The sequence below is a fragment of the Ranitomeya imitator genome, chromosome 3 (assembly GCF_032444005.1).
Source record: "Ranitomeya imitator isolate aRanImi1 chromosome 3, aRanImi1.pri, whole genome shotgun sequence".
NCBI classification, from domain to species: Eukaryota; Metazoa; Chordata; class Amphibia; order Anura; family Dendrobatidae; genus Ranitomeya; species Ranitomeya imitator.
In genome coordinates, this window is record NC_091284.1 from 26,321,217 (window position 1) to 26,344,535 (window position 23,319).

At 47.6% G+C, this 23,319-nt stretch overlaps 1 protein-coding gene across 4 annotated transcripts in view; it reads left to right on the forward strand.

The window, feature by feature from the left end:
* Positions 1-3,683: 3,683 nt before the first annotated feature.
* Positions 3,684-23,319, forward strand: part of ILDR2 (immunoglobulin like domain containing receptor 2) — a 274,974-nt gene continuing 255,338 nt past the window's right edge. The window contains exon 1 of one of the 4 annotated variants that reach the window (XM_069760600.1): positions 3,684-4,165. In XM_069760600.1, the coding sequence (XP_069616701.1) occupies positions 3,760-4,165 (406 nt within the window). In that variant the 5' untranslated portion in view covers positions 3,684-3,759. The remainder of the gene's footprint in view (positions 4,166-23,319) is intronic. The other 3 variants (XM_069760601.1, XM_069760602.1, XM_069760603.1) reach the window with 3 other exon arrangements.

Consider the following 23,319-nt stretch of genomic DNA (forward strand, 5'->3'; position numbering starts at 1 on the left):
AGGGAAGGGGAGTTGAATTATTAAAGGGAACCTGTCACTGGGTTTGGTCGATATAAGCTGCGGCCGCCGCCTTTCAGGGCCTATCTATATCTTATTCTATAATGCTGCAGATAAGCCGCTGATCCGACCTGCAAGAGAAGAAAAATAAGTTGTATTACAGTCACCAGGATGGGGAATATATATACCAGGATGGGGGACATATATACCAGGATGGGGACATATATACCAGGATGGGAGACATATATACCAGGATGGGGGATATGTATACCAGGATGGGGGACATAATACCAGGATGGGGGACATATATACCAGGATGGGGGATATGTATACCAGGATGGAGGACATATATACCAGGGTGGGGGACATAATACCAGGATGGGGGACATGTATACCAGGATGGAGGACATGTATACCAGGATGGGGGATATATATACCAGGATGGGGGACATATATACCAGGATGGAGGACATATATACCAGGATGGGGGACATAATACCAGGATGGGGGACATATATATCAGGATGGGGGGCATGTATACCAGGATGGGGGATATGTATACCAGGATGGGGGACATGTATACCAGGATGGGGGACATAATACCAGGATGGGGGACATATATACCAGGATGGGGGACATGTATAACAGGATGGGGACATATATACCAGGATGGGGACATATATACCAGGATGGGGGACATGTATACCAGGATGGGGGACATGTATACCAGGATGGGGACATATATACCAGGATGGGGACATATATACCAGGATGGGGGGCATGTATACCAGGATGGGGGACATGTATACCAGGATGGGGGATATACCAGGATGGGGGATATATATACCAGGATGGGGACATATATACCAGGATGGGGGACATATATACCAGGATGGGGACATATATACCAGGATGGGGACATATATACCAGGATGGGGGACATATATACCAGGATGGGGGATATATATACCAGGATGGGGGACATATATACCAGGATGGGGGATATATATACCAGGATGGGGGATATATATACCAGGATGGGGGACATATATACCAGGATGGGGGACATGTATACCAGGATGGGGGACATGTATACCAGGATGGGGACATATATACCAGGATGGGGGACATGTATACCAGGATGGGGGACATGTATACCAGGATGGGGACATATATACCAGGATGGGGGACATGTATACCAGGATGGGGACATATATACCAGGATGGGGGACATGTATACCAGGATGGGGACATATATACCAGGATGGGGGACATGTATACCAGGATGGGGGACATGTATACCAGGATGGGGACATATATACCAGGATGGGGGACATGTATACCAGGATGGGGGACATGTATACCAGGATGGGGGACATGTATACCAGGATGGGGACATGTATACCAGGATGGGGGACATGTATACCAGGATGGGGGACATGTATACCAGGATGGGGACATATATACCAGGATGGGGGACATGTATACCAGGATGGGGACATATATACCAGGATGGGGGACATGTATACCAGGATGGGGGACATGTATACCAGGATGGGGACATATATACCAGGATGGGGGACATGTATACCAGGATGGGGACATGTATACCAGGATGGGGGGCATGTATACCAGGATGGGGGACATGTATACCAGGATGGGGGATATACCAGGATGGGGGATATATATACCAGGATGGGGACATATATACCAGGATGGGGGACATATATACCAGGATGGGGACATATATACCAGGATGGGGGACATATATACCAGGATGGGGGATATATATACCAGGATGGGGGACATATATACCAGGATGGGGGATATATATACCAGGATGGGGGACATATATACCAGGATGGGGGACATAAATACCAGGATGGGGGACATGTATACCAGGATGGGGGACATAATACCAGGATGGGGGACATGTATACCAGGATGGGGGACATGTATATCAGGATGGGGGACATGTATATCAGGATGGGGGACATGTATACCAGGATGGGGGACATGTATACCAGGATGGGGGACATAATACCAGGATGGGGGATATGTATACCAGGATGGGGGACATAATACCAGGATGGGGGACATAATACCAGGATGGGGGACATGTATACCAGGATGGGGGACATGTATATCAGAATGGGGGACATAATACCAGGATGGGGGACATATATAACAGGATGGGGGACATAAATACCAGGATGGGGGACATAATACCAGGATGGGGGACATAATACCAGGATGGGTGACATGTATATCAGAATGGGCACGTATGTCCTTAGAGGATTTAGAACGCTACCTGAGCCCATACATTTGACCAACATGCGGGTGGTTTGGAGGGCATCGGTCCACATTTTGCACTGACAGGTTTGGCTGCGGACTGTAACACCTGTAGCGGTGGGGTCTGCACATGCGCTGTACACAGCAGTGATTGCATTTGCTGACAGCCAGCAGAGATTTTGCCACAATATGATGAACTTGCTGAACTTCTTGTCACTAGCTCTGGGGGGGGGGGGTCACCCATGACTATGCCCTGGGATGCGCATGGCTGGTGCAGACGGGGGTGCACTCACTTCCAGGACCTCAGGATGGGGGACATGTATATCAGGATGGGGGACATAATACCAGGATGGGGGATATGTATACCAGGATGGGGGACATAATACCAGGATGGGGGACATAATACCAGGATGGGGGACATGTATACCAGGATGGGGGACATGTATATCAGGATGGGGGACATGTATATCAGGATGGGGGACATGTATACCAGGATGGGGGACATGTATACCAGGATGGGGGACATAATACCAGGATGGGGAACATGTATACCAGGATGGGGGACATGTATACCTGGATGGGGGACATGTATACCAGGATGGGGGACATGTATACCAGGATGGGGAACATGTATACCAGGATGGGGGACATGTATACCAGGATGGGGGACATGTATATCAGGATGGGGACATATATACCAGGATGGGGGACGTATACCAGGATGGGGGACGTATACCAGGATGGGGGACATGTATACCAGGATGGGGAACATGTATACCAGGATGGGGGACATGTATACCAGGATGGGGGACATGTATATCAGGATGGGGGACATGTATACCAGGATGGGGGACGTATACCAGGATGGGGGACATAATACCAGGATGGGGGACATGTATACCAGGATGGGGGACATGTATACCAGGATGGGGGACATGTATATCAGGATGGGGGACATGTATACCAGGATGGGGGACGTATACCAGGATGGGGGACATAATACCAGGATGGGGGACATGTATACCAGGATGGGGGACATGTATACCAGGATGGGGGACATGTATATCAGGATGGGGGACATGTATACCAGGATGGGGGACGTATACCAGGATGGGGGACATAATACCAGGATGGGGAACATGTATACCAGGATGGGGGACATGTATACCAGGATGGGGGACATGTATACCAGGATGGGGGACATGTATACCAGGATGGGCACGTATGTCCTTAGAGGATTTAGAACGCTACCTGAGCCCATACATTTGACCAACATGCGGACGGTTTGGAGGGCATCGGTCCACATTTTGCACTGACAGGTTTGGCTGCGGACTGTAACACCTGTAGCTGTGGGGTCTGCACATGCGCTGTACACAGCAGTGATTGCATTTGCTGACAGCCAGCAGAGATTTTGCCACAATATGATGAACTTGCTGAACTTCTTGTCACCAGCTCTGGGGGGGGTCACCCATGACTATGCCCTGGGGTGCGCATGGCTGGTGCAGAGGGGGGTGCACTCACTTCCAGGACCCCCTCCCCCCAGGTGGCAGAGCGGTCCGGACCTGGCACCGCTGGTGGAAGGAGCTGGGGATCCCGGCCGTACCACCAGCAGGAGAGGGGGGCGCGGGGGCGAGCGTCTCCCACCTGCTGCGCTCCGGGCTCCGGCTCATTGTCGCACACGCTCTGCCTCCCCCTGCTCCCGGCGCAGTGGACTGTTCCGCGCTGCTCCTCGCTCTGGTGCTGGAGCCCCCGCAGACAGCGGAGAGTCGGTGCCAGGTGCTGCCCGGGCTGTGTGCGTGCACCGGATGGAAGCGGCCCCAGGACTGGGCTATGGCTGCCGCTATCCTGGGCTGCATTGCTCTGCTGTGTGCCACAGGTAAGTGCCGCATGGAACTTTCCCCCCTGCAGCTGGCATCTGCCCGGGGGGCACTGCCCATGATTGGGGTCTCCTGTGCCCCTGGTCCAGTGTGGGCAGTAATAACGGCACGGCTCTGCCCCGGGCACTGTGCCATTGTGGTGGGCACAGCGGGCGGTCCGCGCTCTGCTCTGGGCATGGCTTTTGTTATCAGTTCATTGTGGGCATGAGCGGCTGATGGGCACAAATGGCCGGAGGTGCCCGGAGTGTGGGCACGGTGTGAGGGTGACCTCTCCGCCCGGCTGTGGGCACAGGTCTCCCTCGGTGTTCAGTAAATCAACAGATTGTTGGCACCGGGCGCCCTGTTACGTGTATCCAAGGTGACAGCGGAGTGTGGGCACATCGCCACTGTATAGGGGGGCTGCACAGGACATTGTGGGCGCAGGGTAACCTGTGATGTGGGCACTGATGATTGTGTGCCGGGATGTTCATATCTTGTGTTGGCGCTGCTATCTGGGCACCGGGCACTCCTGAGAAGGAGCACAGGCTCACTGCCATCATGTACTATGCTCTATGACATTACACCCCCAAACCCGTCACAGCACTGCGCCCATAGATACAGCACTGCACCCATAGATACAGCACTGCACCCATAGATACAGCACTGCGCCCATAGATACAGCACTGCGCCCATAGATACAGCACTGCGCCCATAGATACAGCACTGCGCCCATAGATACAGTACAGTGCCCATAGATACAGCACTGCGCCCATAGATACAGTACAGTGCCCATACACAGCACTGAGCCCATAGATACAGCACTGCGCCCATAGATACAGCACTGCGCCCATAGATACAGTACAGTGCCCATACACAGCACTGAGCCCATAGATACAGTACAGTGCCCATACATACAGCACTGAGCCCATAGATACAGCACTGCGCCCATAGATACAGCACTGCGCCCATAGATACAGCACTGCGCCCATAGATACAGCACTGCGCCCATAGATACAGCACTGCGCCCATAGAGACAGCACTGCGCCCATAGAGACAGCACTGCGCCCATAGATACAGCACTGCGCCCATAGATACAGCACTGCGCCCATAGATACAGCACTGCGCCCATAGATACAGCACTGCGCCCATAGATACAGTACAGTGCCCATAGATACAGCACTGCGCCCATAGATACAGCACTGCACCCATAGATACAGCACTGTGCCCATAGATACAGCCCTGCACCGATAGATACAGCACTGCGCCCATAGATACAGCACTGCGCCCATAGATACAGCACTGCGCCCATAGATACAGCACTGCGCCCATAGATACAGTACAGTGCCCATACATACAGCAATGCGCCCATAGATACAGTACAGTGCCCATACATACAGCACTGCGCCCATAGATACAGCACTGCGCCCATACATACAGCACTGCGCCCATACATACAGCACTGCGCCCATACATACAGCACTGCGCCCATAGATACAGCACTGCGCCCATAGATACAGCACTGCGCCCATACATACAGCACTGGACCCATAGATACAGCACTGCGCCCATAGATACAGCACTGCGCCCATAGATACAGCACTGCGCCCATAGATACAGCACTGCGCCCATAGATACAGCACTGCGCCCATAGATACAGCACTGCGCCCATAGATACAGCACTGCGCCCATAGATACAGCACTGCGCCCATAGATACAGCACTGCGCCCATAGATACAGCACTGCGCCCATAGATACAGCACTGCGCCCATAGATACAGTACAGCGCCCATAGATACAGTACAGTGCCCATAGATACAGCACTGCGCTCATAGATACAGCACTGCGCCCATAGATACAGCACTGCGCCCATAGATACAGTACAGTGCCCATAGATACAGCACTGCGCCCATAGATACAGTACAGTGCCCATAGATACAGCACTGCGCTCATAGATACAGCACTGCACCCATAGATACAGTACAGTGCCCATAGATACAGCACTGCGCTCATAGATACAGCACTGCACCCATAGATACAGTACAGTGCCCATAGATACAGTACAGTGCCCATACATACAGCACTGCGCCCATAGATACAGCACTGCGCCCATAGATACAGCACTGCGCCCATACATACAGCACTGCGCCCATAGATACAGTACAGTGCCCATAGATACAGCACTGCGCCCATAGATACAGCACTTTGCCCATAGATACAGCACTGCGCCCATAGATACAGTACAGTGCCCATAGATACAGTACAGTGCCCATAGATACAGCACTGCGCCCATACATACAGTACAGTGCCCATAGATACAGTACAGTGCCCATAGATACAGCACTGCGCCCATAGATACAGTACAGTGTCCATAGATACAGTACAGTGCCCATAGATACAGCACTGCACCCATAGATACAGTACAGTGCCCATAGATACAGCACTGCGCCCATACATACAGTACAGTGCCCATAGGTACAGTACAGTGCCCATAGATACAGCACTGCGCCCATGGATACAGTACAGTGCCCATAGATACAGCACTGCGCCCATACATACAGCACTGCACCCATAGATACAGCACTGCGCCCATAGATACAGCACTGCACCCATAGATACAGTACAGTGCCTATTCATACACAGTACAGTGCCCATAGATACAGTACAGTGCCCATAGATACAGCACTGCGCCCATAGATACAGCACTGCGCCCATAGATACAGCACTGCGCCCATAGATACAGTACATGGCCTATTCATACACAGTACAGTGCCCATAGATACAGTACAGTACCCATAGATACAGCACTGCGCCCATACATACAGTACAGTGCCCATAGATACAGCACTGCGCCCATAGATAAAGCACTGCGCCCATAGATACAGTACAATGTCCATACATACAGCACTGCACCCATAGATACAGTACAGTGCCCATAGATACAGTACAGTGCCCATAGATACAGCACTGCGCCCATAGATACAGTACAGTGCCCATACATACAGCACTGCGCCCATAGATACAGTACATGGCCCATACATACAGAACTGCGCCCATAGATACAGTACAGTGCCCATAGATACAGCACTGCGCTCATAGATACAGCACTGCGCCCATAGATACAGTACAGTGCCCATAGATACAGCACTGCGCCCATAGATACAGTACAGTGGCCATAGATGCAGTACAGTGGCCATAGATACAGCACTGCGCCCATAGACACAGCACTGCGCCCATAGACACAGCACTGCGCCCATAGATACAGTACAGTGCCCATAGATACAGTACAGTGTCCATACATACAGTACTGCGCCCATAGATACAGTACAGTGCTCATACAGCACTGAGCCCATAGATACAGCACTGCACCCTAACAGCACTGCACTCATAAATACAGTACAGTGACCATAGCTACAGCACTGCGCCGATAGATACAGTACAGTGCTCATACATACAGCATTGTGCCCATAGATACAGCACTGCACCCTTATACACAGCACTGCACTCATAGATACAGTACAGTGACCATAGATACAGCACTTTGCCGATAGATACAGTACAGTGACCATACATACAGCACTGCACCCATAGATACAGCACTGCACCCTAACAACACTGCACTCATAGATACAGTACAGTGACCATAGATACAGCACTGCACCCTTCCACACAGCACTGCACTCATAGATACAGTACAGTAACCATAGATACAGCACTGCGTCCATAGATGCAGTACAGTGCCCATACACAGCACTGAGCCCATAGATACAGTACAGTGCCCATACATACAGCACTGAGCCCATAGATACAGCACAGTGCCCATTGATACAGCACTGGACCCTTACACACAGCACTGCACCTATAGATAAAGCACTGCGCTCATATATACAACAATGCAGCAATACTGCACCCATAAGCACTGAATTTTGCCCTTACACCGCACTGCACCCTTATCTACAGCACTGCATCCATGCATGCAGAATTGCAAAAATTCATACAGCACTGCACCTATGCACACTCTGCTGCACCAAAACAGAAAGTACCATTACACACTGCTCTGACACTCACTGCATTGCACTGTGCCTATACTCCTATACATCACACTGCATCTATAAACATTGCATTGCACCTGTAGACACTGTGCCCATACAAACTGCACTGTGCCAATAGCTATTGTACTGCGCCTGTAGACACTGAAGCTGTACACATAGCAGTGCACCTTTACACATTGCACTGCACCCATATGCATTGCATTGCATCAATACACTGTATACTGCACACTGCGCTGCACCCAAGTAACACTGCACTTTCCCCATAATCACTGCATTGCACCTGTACCCTGCACTGCACTGCACCGGCTGCACTGCATACAGCAGGAGGCCACTTGACTCTTGCTTTGTGTTGCAGACTGAGAAGAGCTTGTAATGCAACAGGAGCGGTGCGTGCTGCTGGCTGTACAGTGGCGGGGTATGCGGCGCTGGCAGTAATGTGCTATAGGTGCCCGCGGTGAGGATGACGGCAGGCAGTGATTGTCGGCTCCTCTCAGTTATGAAGCTGCATATTAATACGGGGAGATTATTATGCGTGACACCATCCGGCTGACATCAGCACCTCCAGCCCGCGCCACCGCTGCCGCCGCCGCCATCATATTTGTATGTTATCATTCTTACGTCCCGCTGACCGGAATATTAACCAGGAGGATTGATCTGCGCCAGGAAGAGGCTCTGATTGCTCTGCGCAAACACTCCGTCCCGGATCCCAGAGGTGATGATTAAATGTCCAGTGGTTGTATATTGGCAGGTGGCGCATTTATCATGGAGCCGGCACTGCGCCACTGGCATCGATAGAGCATCGGTCAGCTGCCTCCATGCCGTGCGTTCCTACAATTCTGGAGCTTGTTTCCTTCACACTCTTCCTTGGACGTTCCCATTCATTGTGTCAGTCTCTACATTGGATTGGTGACATTGATGCAACAAGCCATCATCCTGCCAGGAGATCAAGAGAATCTAAGTAACTATCACTGGGAAACAACTAATATGGGACTGCCTCCCAACTCTCCCCGACCCCTGAATGGCAGCTCTGCCCAGGCCTCTCATAGATAAATGCAAACCAAATTGTGACTTTGTGTAATGAGTATGTTCAAAGTACTGTGCTACACAGGACATACTGCCAGAACACAGTCTCTCACCCAGCTTTCCCAGCCTCCAGAATGGTGAATGCATCTGGTATTTCAGCAATATGAATGTTTAGGATGAATCTCAGCGCTTCTTAGATTAATAGTCCAGAAAGTTTACTATGGATGTAACCCATCTTTCCATGTCTCTAGATTGTAACCCATCTTTCCCAGTCTCTGCATTAATTTAGCTGTACACTATGGGAAAGCTGAGTGACATACAATGGACAAGGTGAAAAGCAGCTTTACCGGCCTCCTGAATGAAAAATGGATCTATTTCTGCAGCACTGCGGGATGTTCTGATATACCTTTCCAATGCGGGTTCCCAACCCAGCTTTCCTAGTCTCCGGAATGGCAAATGCATCTAGTTAGTTTTTCAGCACATAGTAATATAGAGATCTAAGTGCTGAAAAACTAGATGCATTTGCCATTCCGGAGACTCGGAAAGCTGGGTGAGAGTCCATGCAAGAGCTGTATTAGTTGTCACCCAGCTTTTCCAGTCTCCTGAATAGAGTGAAAATCTACTTAGTAATATAGAGATCTACTGTATGTATATTTGCACTCCATTCAGGGGACTGGAAAAGATGGGTGACAACTAACATATCTCTTCTAGGGACTCTCACCCAGCTTTCCCAGTCTCCTGAATACCAAATATATCTAAGTTTAGCTTTATAAGGCGTCTAGGAAGAAGATTTTCAGTCCAGAACTAAAGTGTTGTGGACATCTAATGCATTTCCATCAGGGCAATCCCCAACTTTTCCAGCCTCCTGATAAAGCTTTGCAATAATTAGAGAACTTAGTTTCCACAGGAGTTACTACCCAGCTTTCCTAGTCTCTTGAATAGAAGATGTGGACGCGTAGTTCAGCAGATTTGAAGTCAGTGACCTTAGAAAAGCTGGGTGACGACCCATGCAGTGCACACGGCTTATAATAACCCAACATTTCCAGTCTCCTGATGAGTTTTGCAGTAAGAGTCGGGGGAGGGGTAGGGATTTATCATGGCATAACTTGGCAGATTTGCCGGATTTGTCTGGATCTCGGCTATGGGAAAGGTTTCCTTGGGTTATGTGGAAGGAGAGGTCACAGATCGGGAGGCGCACAGGGGAGGACGACGCCTTTGTCTCATTGTGTAGGAGTAGCAGATGCGGAGGGGTGTAAGAAGTGGCGACCTAAACCCTGAAGGACAAAGCCGGGCCACAATGTGGGGACACAAAAGAATTGCGAATATATTAGGTGTCTATGGGAATTCCGCAGATGTGGATATCAGCAGCGCCAATTATCACTTTGGATATCGTTCTGACGATACGTATATGTTTCAGATTTTGCACGTGCAAAAAAAAAAAACTGTTCCAGAAAAGTGGATAAGATCTCTATAAATCCCGCACACAGTAGGATTACTGGTATTTATTTTTTTCAACTTTGTCAAAATTGACCTGCAGTGCGGTTTTATAATCTGCAGTTTGTCCGCTTCTATTGCAGTAAATATTCGCTTTATTTGCGGATTTTTCCCATACAATGAGATGAAAAAATTTGGCCGAAAAAACCCCATGTTATCTGCACATGACTTTACAGCTGATTTTGCGCGGATTTCACCTGTGTTTTTACCACCTGCGGATTCCAATTATGGAACAGGTGTAAAATGCTGCGGAATCCGCACAAAGAATTGACATGCTGCGGAAAATAAACCGCAACGTTTCCGTGCAGAATTATCCGCAGCATGTGCACTGCGGATTTGGTTTTCCACAGATTTACATGGTACTGTAAATTGCATGGAAAACTGCTGCAAATCCGCAGCGCCAAATCTGCAACGTGTTATGAAAGCAGGGTAACTCCCCTATGGGAGGTGGAGCCGCATATTCATCACTGTAATGGGCGTCACCACGTGACCGCTCATACAGGAGAAGCTGCGGCGTGGAGAGGAAGCAGCGAGGGAGCTAGGTGAGTATTTTATTAACAGTGGGCGGGCGCACAGGGGGTGGGAGGGGGTTGGGGACAGGGATCTTTATTTTAAACACCAAAAACAAAAAAAAATGATTTTTCATATCTTCTCTCCAGTGACACTGCTGGAGAGAAGAAATGAATGGAGCTTCAGCACCACGCTGGGGGGGGGGACAGCGCTTACTGTAGTGCTGTCTCCTGCACGGCACACGAACGGCACACGGACCCATTGACTTTAATGGGTCGGTGTGATCCATGCGCTCCCACGAACACTGACATGTCTCCGTGTTTTGCACACGGTCCGTGAAAACACGCTGACATGCGCAGAGACACATTGAATTTAATGTGTCTACGTGAGTCAGTGTCTCCGGTACGTGAGGAAACTGTCACCTCACGTACCGGAGCCACTGACGTGTGAAACCGTCCTTAATGTTGGAAATAACCACTTTAAGGATATATACGGTACATATAATAGATATATATATATATATATATATATATATATATATATATATATATTTATGTATATACAGTGGGGCAAAAAAGTATTTAGTCAGTCAGCAATAGTGCAAGTTCCACCACTTAAAAAGATGAGAGGCGTCTGTAATTTACATCATAGGTAGACCTCAACTATGGGAGACAAACTGAGAAAAAAAAATCCAGAAAATCACATTATCTGTTTTTTTAACATTTTATTTGCATATTATGGTGGAAAATAAGTATTTGGTCAGAAAGAAAAATTTCATCTCAATACTTTGTAATATATCCTTTGTTGGCAATGACAGAGGTCAGACGTTTTCTGTAAGTCTTCACAAGGTTGCCACACACTGTTATTGGTATGTTGGCCCATTCCTCCATGCAGATCTCCTCTAGAGCAGTGATGTTTTTGGCTTTTCGCTTGGCAACAGCAACATGGACTTTCAACTCCCTCCAAAGGTTTTCTATAGGGTTGAGATCTGGAGACTGGCTAGGCCACTCCAGGACCTTGAAATGCTTCTTACGAAGCCACTCCTTCGTTGCCCTGGCGGTGTGCTTTGGATCATTGTCATGTTGAAAGACCCAGCCACGTTTCATCTTCAATGCCCTTGCTGATGGAAGGAGGTTTGCACTCAAAATCTCACGATACATGGCCCCATTCATTCTTTCATGTACCCGGATCAGTCGTCCTGGCCCCTTTGCAGAGAAACAGCCCCAAAGCATGATGTTTCCACCACCATGCTTTACAGTAGGTATGGTGTTTGATGGATGCAACTCAGTATTCTTTTTCCTCCAAACATGACCAGTTGTGTTTCTACCAAACAGTTCCAGTTTGGTTTCATGAGACCATAGGACATTCTGCCAAAACTCCTCTGGATCATCCAAATGCTCTCTAGCAAACTTCAGACGGGCCCGGACATGTACTGGCTTAAGCAGTGGGACACGTCTGGCACTGCAGGAGCTGAGTCCATGGTGGCATAGTGTGTTACTTATGGTAGGCCTTGTTACATTGGTCCCAGCTCTCTGCAGTTCATTCACTAGGTCCCCCCGCGTGGTTCTGGGATTTTTGTTCACCGTTCTTGTGATCATTCTGACAACACGGGGTGGGATTTTGCGTGGAGCCCCAGATCGAGGGAGATTATCAGTGGTCTTGTATGTCTTCCATTTTCTAATTATTGCTCCCACTGTTGATTTCTTCACTCCAAGCTGGTTGGCTATTGCAGATTCAGTCTTCCCAGCCTGGTGCAGGGCTACAATTTTGTTTCTGGTGTCCTTTGACAGCTCTTTGGTCTTCACCATAGTGGAGTTTGGAGTCAGACTGTTTGAGGGTGTGCACAGGTGTCTTTTTATACTGATAACAAGTTTAAACAGGTGCCATTACTACAGGTAATGAGTGGAGGAAAGAGGAGACTCTTAAAGAAGAAGTTACAGGTCTGTGAGAGCCTGAAATCTTGATTGTTTGTTTCTGACCAAATACTTATTTTCCACCATAATATGCAAATAAAATGTTAAAAAAAACAGACAATGTGATTTTCTGGATTTTTTTTTCTCAGCTTGTCTCCCATAGTTGAGGTCTACCTATGATGTAAATTACAGACGCCTCTCATCTTTTTAAGTGGTGGAACTTGCACTATTGCTGACTGACTAAATACTTTTTTTCCCCACTGTATATATGTATACCCCTCCTCACATGTAAAGTGCCATGGAATAAATGGTACTATAATATATATATATACAATTTTTGTTGTATGCAAAAAAAAAAGGTCTGACATTCGCCAGTTTTTCAGGATCCGAGTGTTGCCTGATGCTTTCCCGCACCCTTAGCCTTGCATTAGGGAGATTGGTCCGAGACTTGGATCAAAATCGGACATGTCTCTGTGAGATTGTACAGATCACTCAGTCCGCGAACATACAGGGTCCCAGAGACCCCCGCTGAGCAGCTCAACATTGACAGGGTTCATCTCGGCCACATTGTCCCCTAGTGAGGATGCAGGAAGGAGCAGGGGCACCGCCATGAGGGTCTTCTTTATCTTCCCTGCACAGGGGTTGGGGGAAAAACTCTCCTTAATGTAGCTACACATTATGAAAAATAGACATATGTGGCTGTGGACCCCCCCATGATGGCTCCGGGCATTGCCCCCTTACGTGGAAAATGAAGTACGGCTGTCTGAACAAGGCCTTTTTGCTTCTTTCACGTTTTTTTTGCCTGTCATTTTTGGAAGGGTGGCTTGTTAAAAAAATAAATAAATAATGGAATTTATTTTTTCCAAATGTATTTTGTGTACATGTTTTTTGATCACACGGTGCTTTACTTGTTTTTTTTTTTTTTAACCAGTTTTTAACCTATAGTGATATGTATAGGAAAGCCCAAGGGAAAAAAAAGTCACGTCCAGAGCAGACTTCAAACGCAGCCTAAATCAATTTTACTACGTTATAGAAGATGGCCTCCTGCCCCGCGAGTGTCCCAAAGAACAATAATGAGGCAGGAGCCCCCATAGCAACCAACTTTCATTTCATATTTTACTCTTAACTAATTAAAGGTGCTCTGTGATTGGTTGCTATGGGCAACAAAGACATTTTTCGCGCAGAATAGGCCTCATTTATTGATGTTGTCTCTGTGGCCCATAACAACCAATCACAGCGCAGCTTTCATTTCACATCTCACTCTTGGACGTATAGAAGCTGCGCTGTGATTGGTTGCTATGAACAACAAAGACAAGTTTGTCTTCTAGGTTAGGTCGTTTACACGGAGTAGGCCTCATTTATCGAAAATTACTCTGCAGCCTCTAGGAACCAATCACAGCACAGGTCTCATTTCTTAAATGAAACGAAATGAATGAAAGCCGCGCTTTGATTGGTTTCTATGGATAACAAAGTAAGTTTTCTTTCAGATAGTTAAACCCATTCTTAAAATAGGACGTCCTGTTACTGCTTGGGTATAGACTAGGCTGAGGAGCTGTGCCCACTCCATACACAGCGGACGCCGGCTGTGTTATACAGCCGGCCCTTGCCTCTAATATCGTCGATAAGACTGAGCTCTGATCCCTGCTGTTTAACCATTTAAACGTCACTTTCAATCTCTGACAATGGCAATTTAATGGACCCGATTCCATGGCAGAATCATTAATCCTTGTCGCCCAGCCCCCCTGCTGAAGACCCCATTGCCGCCATCTCAGTGCTTTTGAAGATCTGATTCCTACATACTGTAATACTGTGATATTACAGTTTGTTGAAGGCATGATCAGACAATCACAAGGTCAAGACCCCAAGAGGTGACTAAAAAATAGCAAAGTTTGTTAAAAAAAATATATAAAAGAATAAATCACCTTAAAAATAAACGTAAATGAGAGAAAAAAAAACGCAAAAAACAACAAGCTCTCATCCAGGTCCGTGCAAAAACAAAAGTTACGAGTCTCGGAAAATCGCTTTTTTCCCCCAATATTCTGAATTTTCTTAAATATATAAATAAAAAAGTGCCCAGGTTTGGTATCACCGTAATCATACCGACCTGGAGAATCCTGTTTCCAGGTAATTTTTACCACACAATGAACACCGTAAAAACAAAACCTTAAAAAAAATGGTGGAATTTTATTTTTCTCCCCACAGTTTTACCGCATTTGGCATTATTTTTGAATTATCATTCAAAACTACAACTTGTCCTGTGGTTAAAAACTAGCCTTAATATGGCTATGTTGGCGGAAAAATAAAAATGGTTATGGCTCTTGGAAGGAGGCTTAGAAAGGACGAAAAGGCAAAAAAAAGATAAATCGCCTGGTCCTAGAAAGGGTTAATAGATCCGCCTGATTGTGTTCAGGCTGGTATCAGAGGGTGGTATTTTTCGGTCAGTGTGCAGCGCGCATTATTCTCGTAATGGCAGGCGGCTCTTACACCCGTCCACGGTGCAGATGAGGGCTCGGAGCTGCACTGACACCCCGGCACGTCTGCACTTTGCCGATATTCATGTGAACCCTGACTAGATATTAAATTAGATCTGTGTCCTGCGCTGACTCTACGGGAAACACGACGCGTCTGATAATAGGATCCGTGCCGCGCAAATGACCCATCACATGACACGGGACAGAGAAGACGCATTATTTGTGTCAGTAGTTTCCCTGTATAAAGGTCAAGTCTGAAAAACATGGCTGTTCTGATGAGACCGAAGAGAAGGAAATGTCTGCGTGACAAGAAAGCTATACCATATCGAGAACAGAACTGTCTTAATCAGTGAATTACGATTTTTCCTTAGGTCACATTTACCTCAGAGTATAACATTCAACCCTCTTTGCCCCTGGTGTATAACATCTGGCCCCTCGCCACTGGTATATGACATCCGGCCCCTCACCACTGGTATATAACATCCAGCCCCTCGCCACTGGTATATGACATCCGGCCCCTCACCACTGGTATATGACATCCGGCCCCTCACCACTGGTATATGACATCCGGCCCCTCACCACTGGTATATGACATCCGGCCCCTCACCACTGGTATATGACATCCGGCCCCTCACCACTGGTATATGACATCCGGCCCCTCACCACTGGTATATGACATCCGGCCCCTCACCACTGGTATATGACATCCGGCCCCTCACCACTGGTGTATAACATCTGGCCCCTCGCCACTGGTATATGACATCCGGCCCCTCACCACTGGTATATAACATCCAGCCCCTCGCCACTGGTATATGACATCCGGCCCCTCACCACTGGTATATGACATCCGGCCCCTCACCACTGGTATATGACATCCGGCCCCTCACCACTGGTATATGACATCCGGCCCCTCACCACTGGTATATAACATCCAGCCCCTCGCCACTGGTATATGACATCCGGCCCCTCGCTACTGGTATATGACATCCGGCCCTTCACCACTGGTATATGACATCCGGCCCCTCGCCACTGGTATATGACATCCGACCCTCGCCACTGGTATATGACATCCGACCCTCGCCACTGATATATGACATCCGGCCCTTCACCACTGGTATATGACATCCGACCCTCGCCACTGGTATATGACATCCGGCCCTTCACCACTGATATATGACATCTGGCCCCTCGCCACTGGTATATGACATCCGACCCTCGCCACTGATATATGACATCCGACCCTCGCCACTGGTATATGACATCCGACCCTCGCCACTGATATATGACATCCGGCCCTTCACCACTGGTATATGACATCCGACCCTCGCCACTGGTATATGACATCCGGCCCTTCACCACTGATATATGACATCTGGCCCCTCGCCACTGGTATATGACATCCGGCCCCTCACCACTGGTATATGACATCCAGCCCCTCGCCACTGGTATATGACATCCGACCCTCGCCACTGGCATATGACATCCGACCCTCGCCACTGGTATATGACATCCGGCCCCTCGCCACTGGTATATAACATCCGGCCCTTCACCACTGGTATATGACATCCGACCCTCGCCATTGGTATATGACATCTAGCCCCTCGCCACTGGTATATGACATCCGGCCCCTCGCCACTGGTATAGGACATTCGGCCCCTCGCCACTGGTATAGGACATCCGGCCCCTCGCCACTGGTATATGACATCCGGCCCCTCGCCACTGGTATATGACATCCGGCCCCTCGCCACTGGTATATGACATCCGGCCCCTCGCCACTGGTATATGACATCCGGCCCCTCGCCACTGGTATATGACATCCGGCCCCTCGCCACTGGTATATGACATCCGGCCCCTCGCCACTGGTATATGACATCCGGCCCCTCGCCACTGGTATATGACATCCGGCCCCTCGCCACTGGTATATGACATCCGGCCCCTCGCCACTGGTATATGACATCCGGCCCCTCGCCACTGGTATATGACATCCGGCCCCTCGCCACTGGTATATGACATCCGGCCCCTCGCCCCCCAGTGTATAATATCTTCCCCCATTGCCCCTTGTGTATAACATATAGCTCCTTAACCCTCATATATAACCTCAAGACCTTTTCCCCCCCACCGGTGGTGCAGAGCTCACTGATACCAGGGGTAAAAAGTCAGTTTATGTAACAAGTTCATTCATGACATTTCTTCCTCCTGAATCTACTCCCCATCAGCTGTGAGTGATATTTTTGAGAAATGGAAGGAACTGCAGCAACTCAGTCACGAAGTGGAGACCCCGTAATGTTAATGAGTGGGGGGCCAAGTGCTGAGGAGCAGAGGGCAGAAAAGTCACCACATAACTGCAGAGACCAGACCTCCTCTGGTATCCGCGCACACACACTGGCCAAGCAGCTGCATGCAGCCGTACATCACCAAGCACAATGCTGAGCATCAGATTGAGTGGTGTAAAGCCGCCACTACTGGACATTGGAGGAGACGTGTTCTGTGCAGTGATAGATCACACTTCTCTATCTGCATCTGATGGAGGAGTCTGGGTTTGGTGATTCCAGGAGGACGTTACCCCTGGCTACATTGTGCCCCCTGTACAGATGGTGGGGGATAATGCTATGACCTTATCAGGGCTCGGTCTCGGACCCTTAATTCCAGTGAAGGGAAATCTTAATGCTTCCGGACAAGACATTGTGGACAATTGTAGCTTCCACCTTTGTAGGAACATTTTGGTGAAGACCCTTATCTGTTCCCCATGACTGTGCCCAGTGCACAAGGTCCATACAGATAAAGAGAGGGAAGAACATGAGCGGTGCACAGAGCCCAGACCTCAGCCCCATCCAACTGGTAGATCGGCGATTGTGACCCCGGCCTCCCCCCAACATCAGGGTCTGACCTCACAAACAATTCCCACAGGCACCTCCAAAATCTTGTAGAAGCCCAGAAGAGCAGGAGCTGTTATATGTGCAGAAGAGCGACTCCATATTAATGTCTATGGGTGCAGGATGGGGGGAGGGGTCAGGAAAGCTCCTGGAGGGTAATGTAGAGGGGGCACATACTTTTCTCCATAAACTGTTGCATTATTTATTACCCAGCTTTACCTGACAGAAAGAAGTAATTCGCAAAGGTTTTACTAACTTGGCAGAAAAGGACAACTCTGCTAAGTGTAGACATGACCTCCAGATTTGGCCAACCTCATCCTTCCTGACCCCTTTTCTAGTACTCTGGGTGGTCTCTGATTTGGGTGGATCACTGATTTCCAGCAGAGAATATAAACAGGAGAAAGAGGAGGTGAATGTTGATGATGAGCACTCCCAGAAATTGCAGACATAGTTCTGTGTCAAGGTCCCCGAGGGAGGGGGTCACTGTCCATCCACAGAGCAAGGGAAGCAAAGACGTGGAAGTGGCGATAGTCTGCAGAAATGTATCTGTGAGGGGGAACAAGTTATCTACATGTACTATATAGTATACTAGTTATATTCTTGTACATAGGGGCAGTATTATAGTAGTTATATTCCTGTACATAGGGGCAGTATTATAGTAGTTATATTCTTGTACATAGGAGCAGTATTATAGTAGTTATATTCTTGTACATAGGGGCAGTATTATAGTAGTTATATTCTTGTACATAGGAGCAGTATTATAGTAGTTATATTGTTGTACATAGGGGCAGTATTATAGAAGTTATATTCTTGTACATAGGAGCAGTATTATAGTAGTTATATTCTTGTACATAGGAGCAGTATTATAGTAGTTATATTGTTGTACATAGGGGCAGTATTATAGAAGTTATATTCTTGTACATAGGGGCAGTATTATAGTAGTTATATTCTTGTACATAGGGGAAGTATTATAGAAGTTATATTCTTGTACATAGGAGCAGTATTATAGTAGTTATATTCTTGTACATAGGAGCAGTATTATAGTAGTTATATTGTTGTACATAGGGGCAGTATTATAGAAGTTATATTCTTGTACATAGGAGCAGTATTATAGTAGTTATATTCTTGTACATAGGAGCAGTATTATAGTAGTTATATTGTTGTACATAGGGGCAGTATTATAGAAGTTATATTCTTGTACATAGGGGCAGTATTATAGTAGTTATATTCTTGTACATAGGGGAAGTATTATAGTAGTTATATTCTTGTACATAGGGGCAGTATTATAGTAGTTATATTCTTGTACATAGGGTCAGTATTATAGTAGTTATATTCTTGTACATAGGAGCAGTATTATAGTAGTTATATTCTTGTACATAGGGGCAGTATTATAGAAGTTATATTCTTGTACATAGGGGCAGTATTATAGTAGTTATATTCTTGTACATAGGGGAAGTATTATAGTAGTTATATTCTTGTACATAGGGGCAGTATTATAGTAGTTATATTCTTGTACATAGGGGCAGTATTATAGTAGTTATATTCTTGTACATAGGAGCAGTATTTTAGTAGTTATATTCTTGTACATAGGAGCAGTATTATAGTAGTTATATTCTTGTACATAGGGTCAGTATTATAGTAGTTATATTCTTGTACATAGGAGCAGTATTATAGTAGATATATTCTTGTACATAGGGAGCAGTATTATAGTAGTTACTAGCTATTGAACCCGTTCTACGCCCGGGTGGCGAGCATTTATATTGGTATATGGTCTCCATCCTGGTATGTGCTGCTCCATCCTGTGTCCCCATCCTGTCATGTGCTGCACCCATCCTGCGTCCCCATCCTGTCATGTGCTGCTCCATCCTGCATCCCCATCGTGTCATGTGCTGCACCCATCCTGCGTCCCCATCCTGTCATGTGCTGCACCCATCCTGCGCCCCCATCCTGTCATGTGCTGCACCCATCCTGCGTCCCCATCCTGGTATGTGCTGTCCCCATCCTGTCATGTGCTGCACCCATCCTGCGTCCCCATCCTGGTATGTGCTGCACCCATCCTGCGTCCCCATCCTGCGTCCCCATCCTGTCATGTGCTGCACTCATCCTGCGTCCCCATCCTGTCATGTGCTGCACCCATCCGGGGGCCTGAGCAGGCGGGGACACCGGCGCGCTGTGGGGGTCAGGCGCTGGTATCGCCGCCAGCTCAGGCCCCCCAGCACTTACTATATTCACCTGTCCTCCGTTCCACCGCTGGGCGCCGCCATCTTCCCGGTCTCCTGGCTGTGACTGGTCAGTCAGAGGGCGGCGCGCATTAAGCGCGTCATCGCGCCCTCTGAACTGAAGGTCACAGGCCGAGGACCGGGAAGATGGCGGCGCTCAGCGGTGGAATGGGACAGGTGAATATGGCCGATACTCACCCTCCTGGCGGTCCCTGCTTCTCTGTTGGAGATCGCGGTGTGCGTTCAGTGTGAACGCATACCGCGATCTCCCGGGAGCGTCACTCTGTGAGGCCCAGACTGCGCCGGTGCTTGCGCCTGCGCAGTCTATAAAGGCTTCGGACAGAGTGACGCTCCCAGCGTTATATTATAGATATTCTTGTACATAGGGGCAGTATTATAGTAGTTATATTCTTGTACACAAGGGGCAGTATTATAGTAGTTATATTCTTGTACATAGGAGCGGTATTATAGTAGTTATATTCTTGTACATAGGGGCAGTATTATAGTAGTTATATTCTTGTACATAGGAGCAGTATTATAGTAGTTATATTCTTGTACATAGGGGGCAGTATTATAGTAGTTATATTCTTGTACATAGGGGCAGTATTATAGTAGTTATATTCTTGTACATAGGGGCAGTATTATAGTAGTTATATTCTTGTACATAGGAGCAGTATTATAGTAGATATATTCTTGTACATAGGGAGCAGTATTATAGTAGTTACTAGCTATTGAACCCGTTCTACGCCCGGGTGGCGAGCATTTATATTGGTATATGGTCTCCATCCTGGTATGTGCTGCTCCATCCTGCGTCCCCATCCTGTCATGTGCTGCTCCATCCTGCGTCCCCATCCTGTCATGTGCTGCACCCATCCTGCGTCCCCATCCTGTCATGTGCTGCTCCATCCTGCGTCCCCATCGTGTCATGTGCTGTACCCATCCTGCGTCCCCATCCTGTCATGTGCTGCACCCATCCTGCGCCCCCATCCTGTCATGTGCTGCACCCATCCTGCGTCCCCATCCTGGTATGTGCTGTCCCCATCCTGTCATGTGCTGCACCCATCCTGCGTCCCCATCCTGGTATGTGCTGCACCCATCCTGCGTCCCCATCCTGCGTCCCCATCCTGTCATGTGCTGCACCCATCCGGGGGCCTGAGCAGGCGGGGACACCGGCGCGCTGTGGGGGTCAGGCGCCGGTATCGCCGCCAGCTCAGGCCCCCCAGCACTTACTATATTCACCTGTCCTCCGTTCCACCGCTGAACTGAAGGTCACAGGCCGAGGACCGGGAAGATGGCGGTGCTCAGCGGTGGAACGGGACAGGTGAATATGGCCGATACTCACCCTCCTGGCGGTCCCTGCTTCTCTGTTGGAGATCGCGGTGTGCGTTCAGTGTGAACGCATACCGCGATCTCCCGGGAGCGTCACTCTGTGAGGCCCAGACTGCGCCGGCGCTTGCGCCTGCGCAGTCTATAAAGGCTTCGGACAGAGTGACGCTCCCAGCGTTATATTATAGATATTCTTGTACATAGGGGCAGTATTATAGTAGTTATATTCTTGTACACAGGGGGCAGTATTATAGTAGTTATATTCTTGTACATAGGAGCGGTATTATAGTAGTTATATTCTTGTATATGGGGCAGTATTATAATAGTTATATTCTTGTACATAGGAGCAGTATTATAGTAGTTATATTCTTGTACATAGGGGCAGTATTATAGTAGATATATTCTTGTACATAGGGGCAGTATTATAGTAGTTATATTCTTCTACATAGGGGCAGTATTATAGTAGTTATATTCTTGTACATAGGAGCAGTATTATAGTAGTTATATTCTTGTACATAGTGGGCAGTATTATAGTAGTTATATTCTTGTACATAGGGGCAGTATTATAGTAGTTATATTCTTGTACATAGGGGCAGTATTATAGTAGTTATATTCTTGTACATAGGAGCGGTATTATAGTAGTTATATTCTTGTACATAGGGGCAGTATTATAGTAGTTATATTCTTGTACATAGGGGCAGTATTATATTAGTTATATTCTTGTACATAGGGGCTGTATTATAGTAGTTATATTCTTGTACACAGGGGAAATATTATAGTAGTTATATTCTTGTACATAGGAGCAGTATTATAGCAGTTATATTCTTGTACATAGGGGCAGTATTATAGTAGATATATTCTTGTACATAGGGGCAGTGTTATAGTAGTTATATTCTTCTACATAGGGGCAGTATTATAGTAGTTATATTCTTGTACATAGGAGCAGTATTATAGTAGTTATATTCTTGTATATGGGGCAGTATTATAATAGTTATATTCTTGTACATAGGAGCAGTATTATAGTAGTTATATTCTTGTACATAGGGGCAGTATTATAGTAGATATATTCTTGTACATAGGGGCAGTATTATAGTAGTTATATTCTTCTACATAGGGGCAGTATTATAGTAGTTATATTCTTGTACATAGGAGCGGTATTATAGTAGTTATATTCTTGTATATGGGGCAGTATTATAATAGTTATATTCTTGTACATAGGAGCAGTATTATAGTAGTTATATTCTTGTACATAGGGGCAGTATTATAGTAGATATATTCTTGTACATAGGGGCAGTAT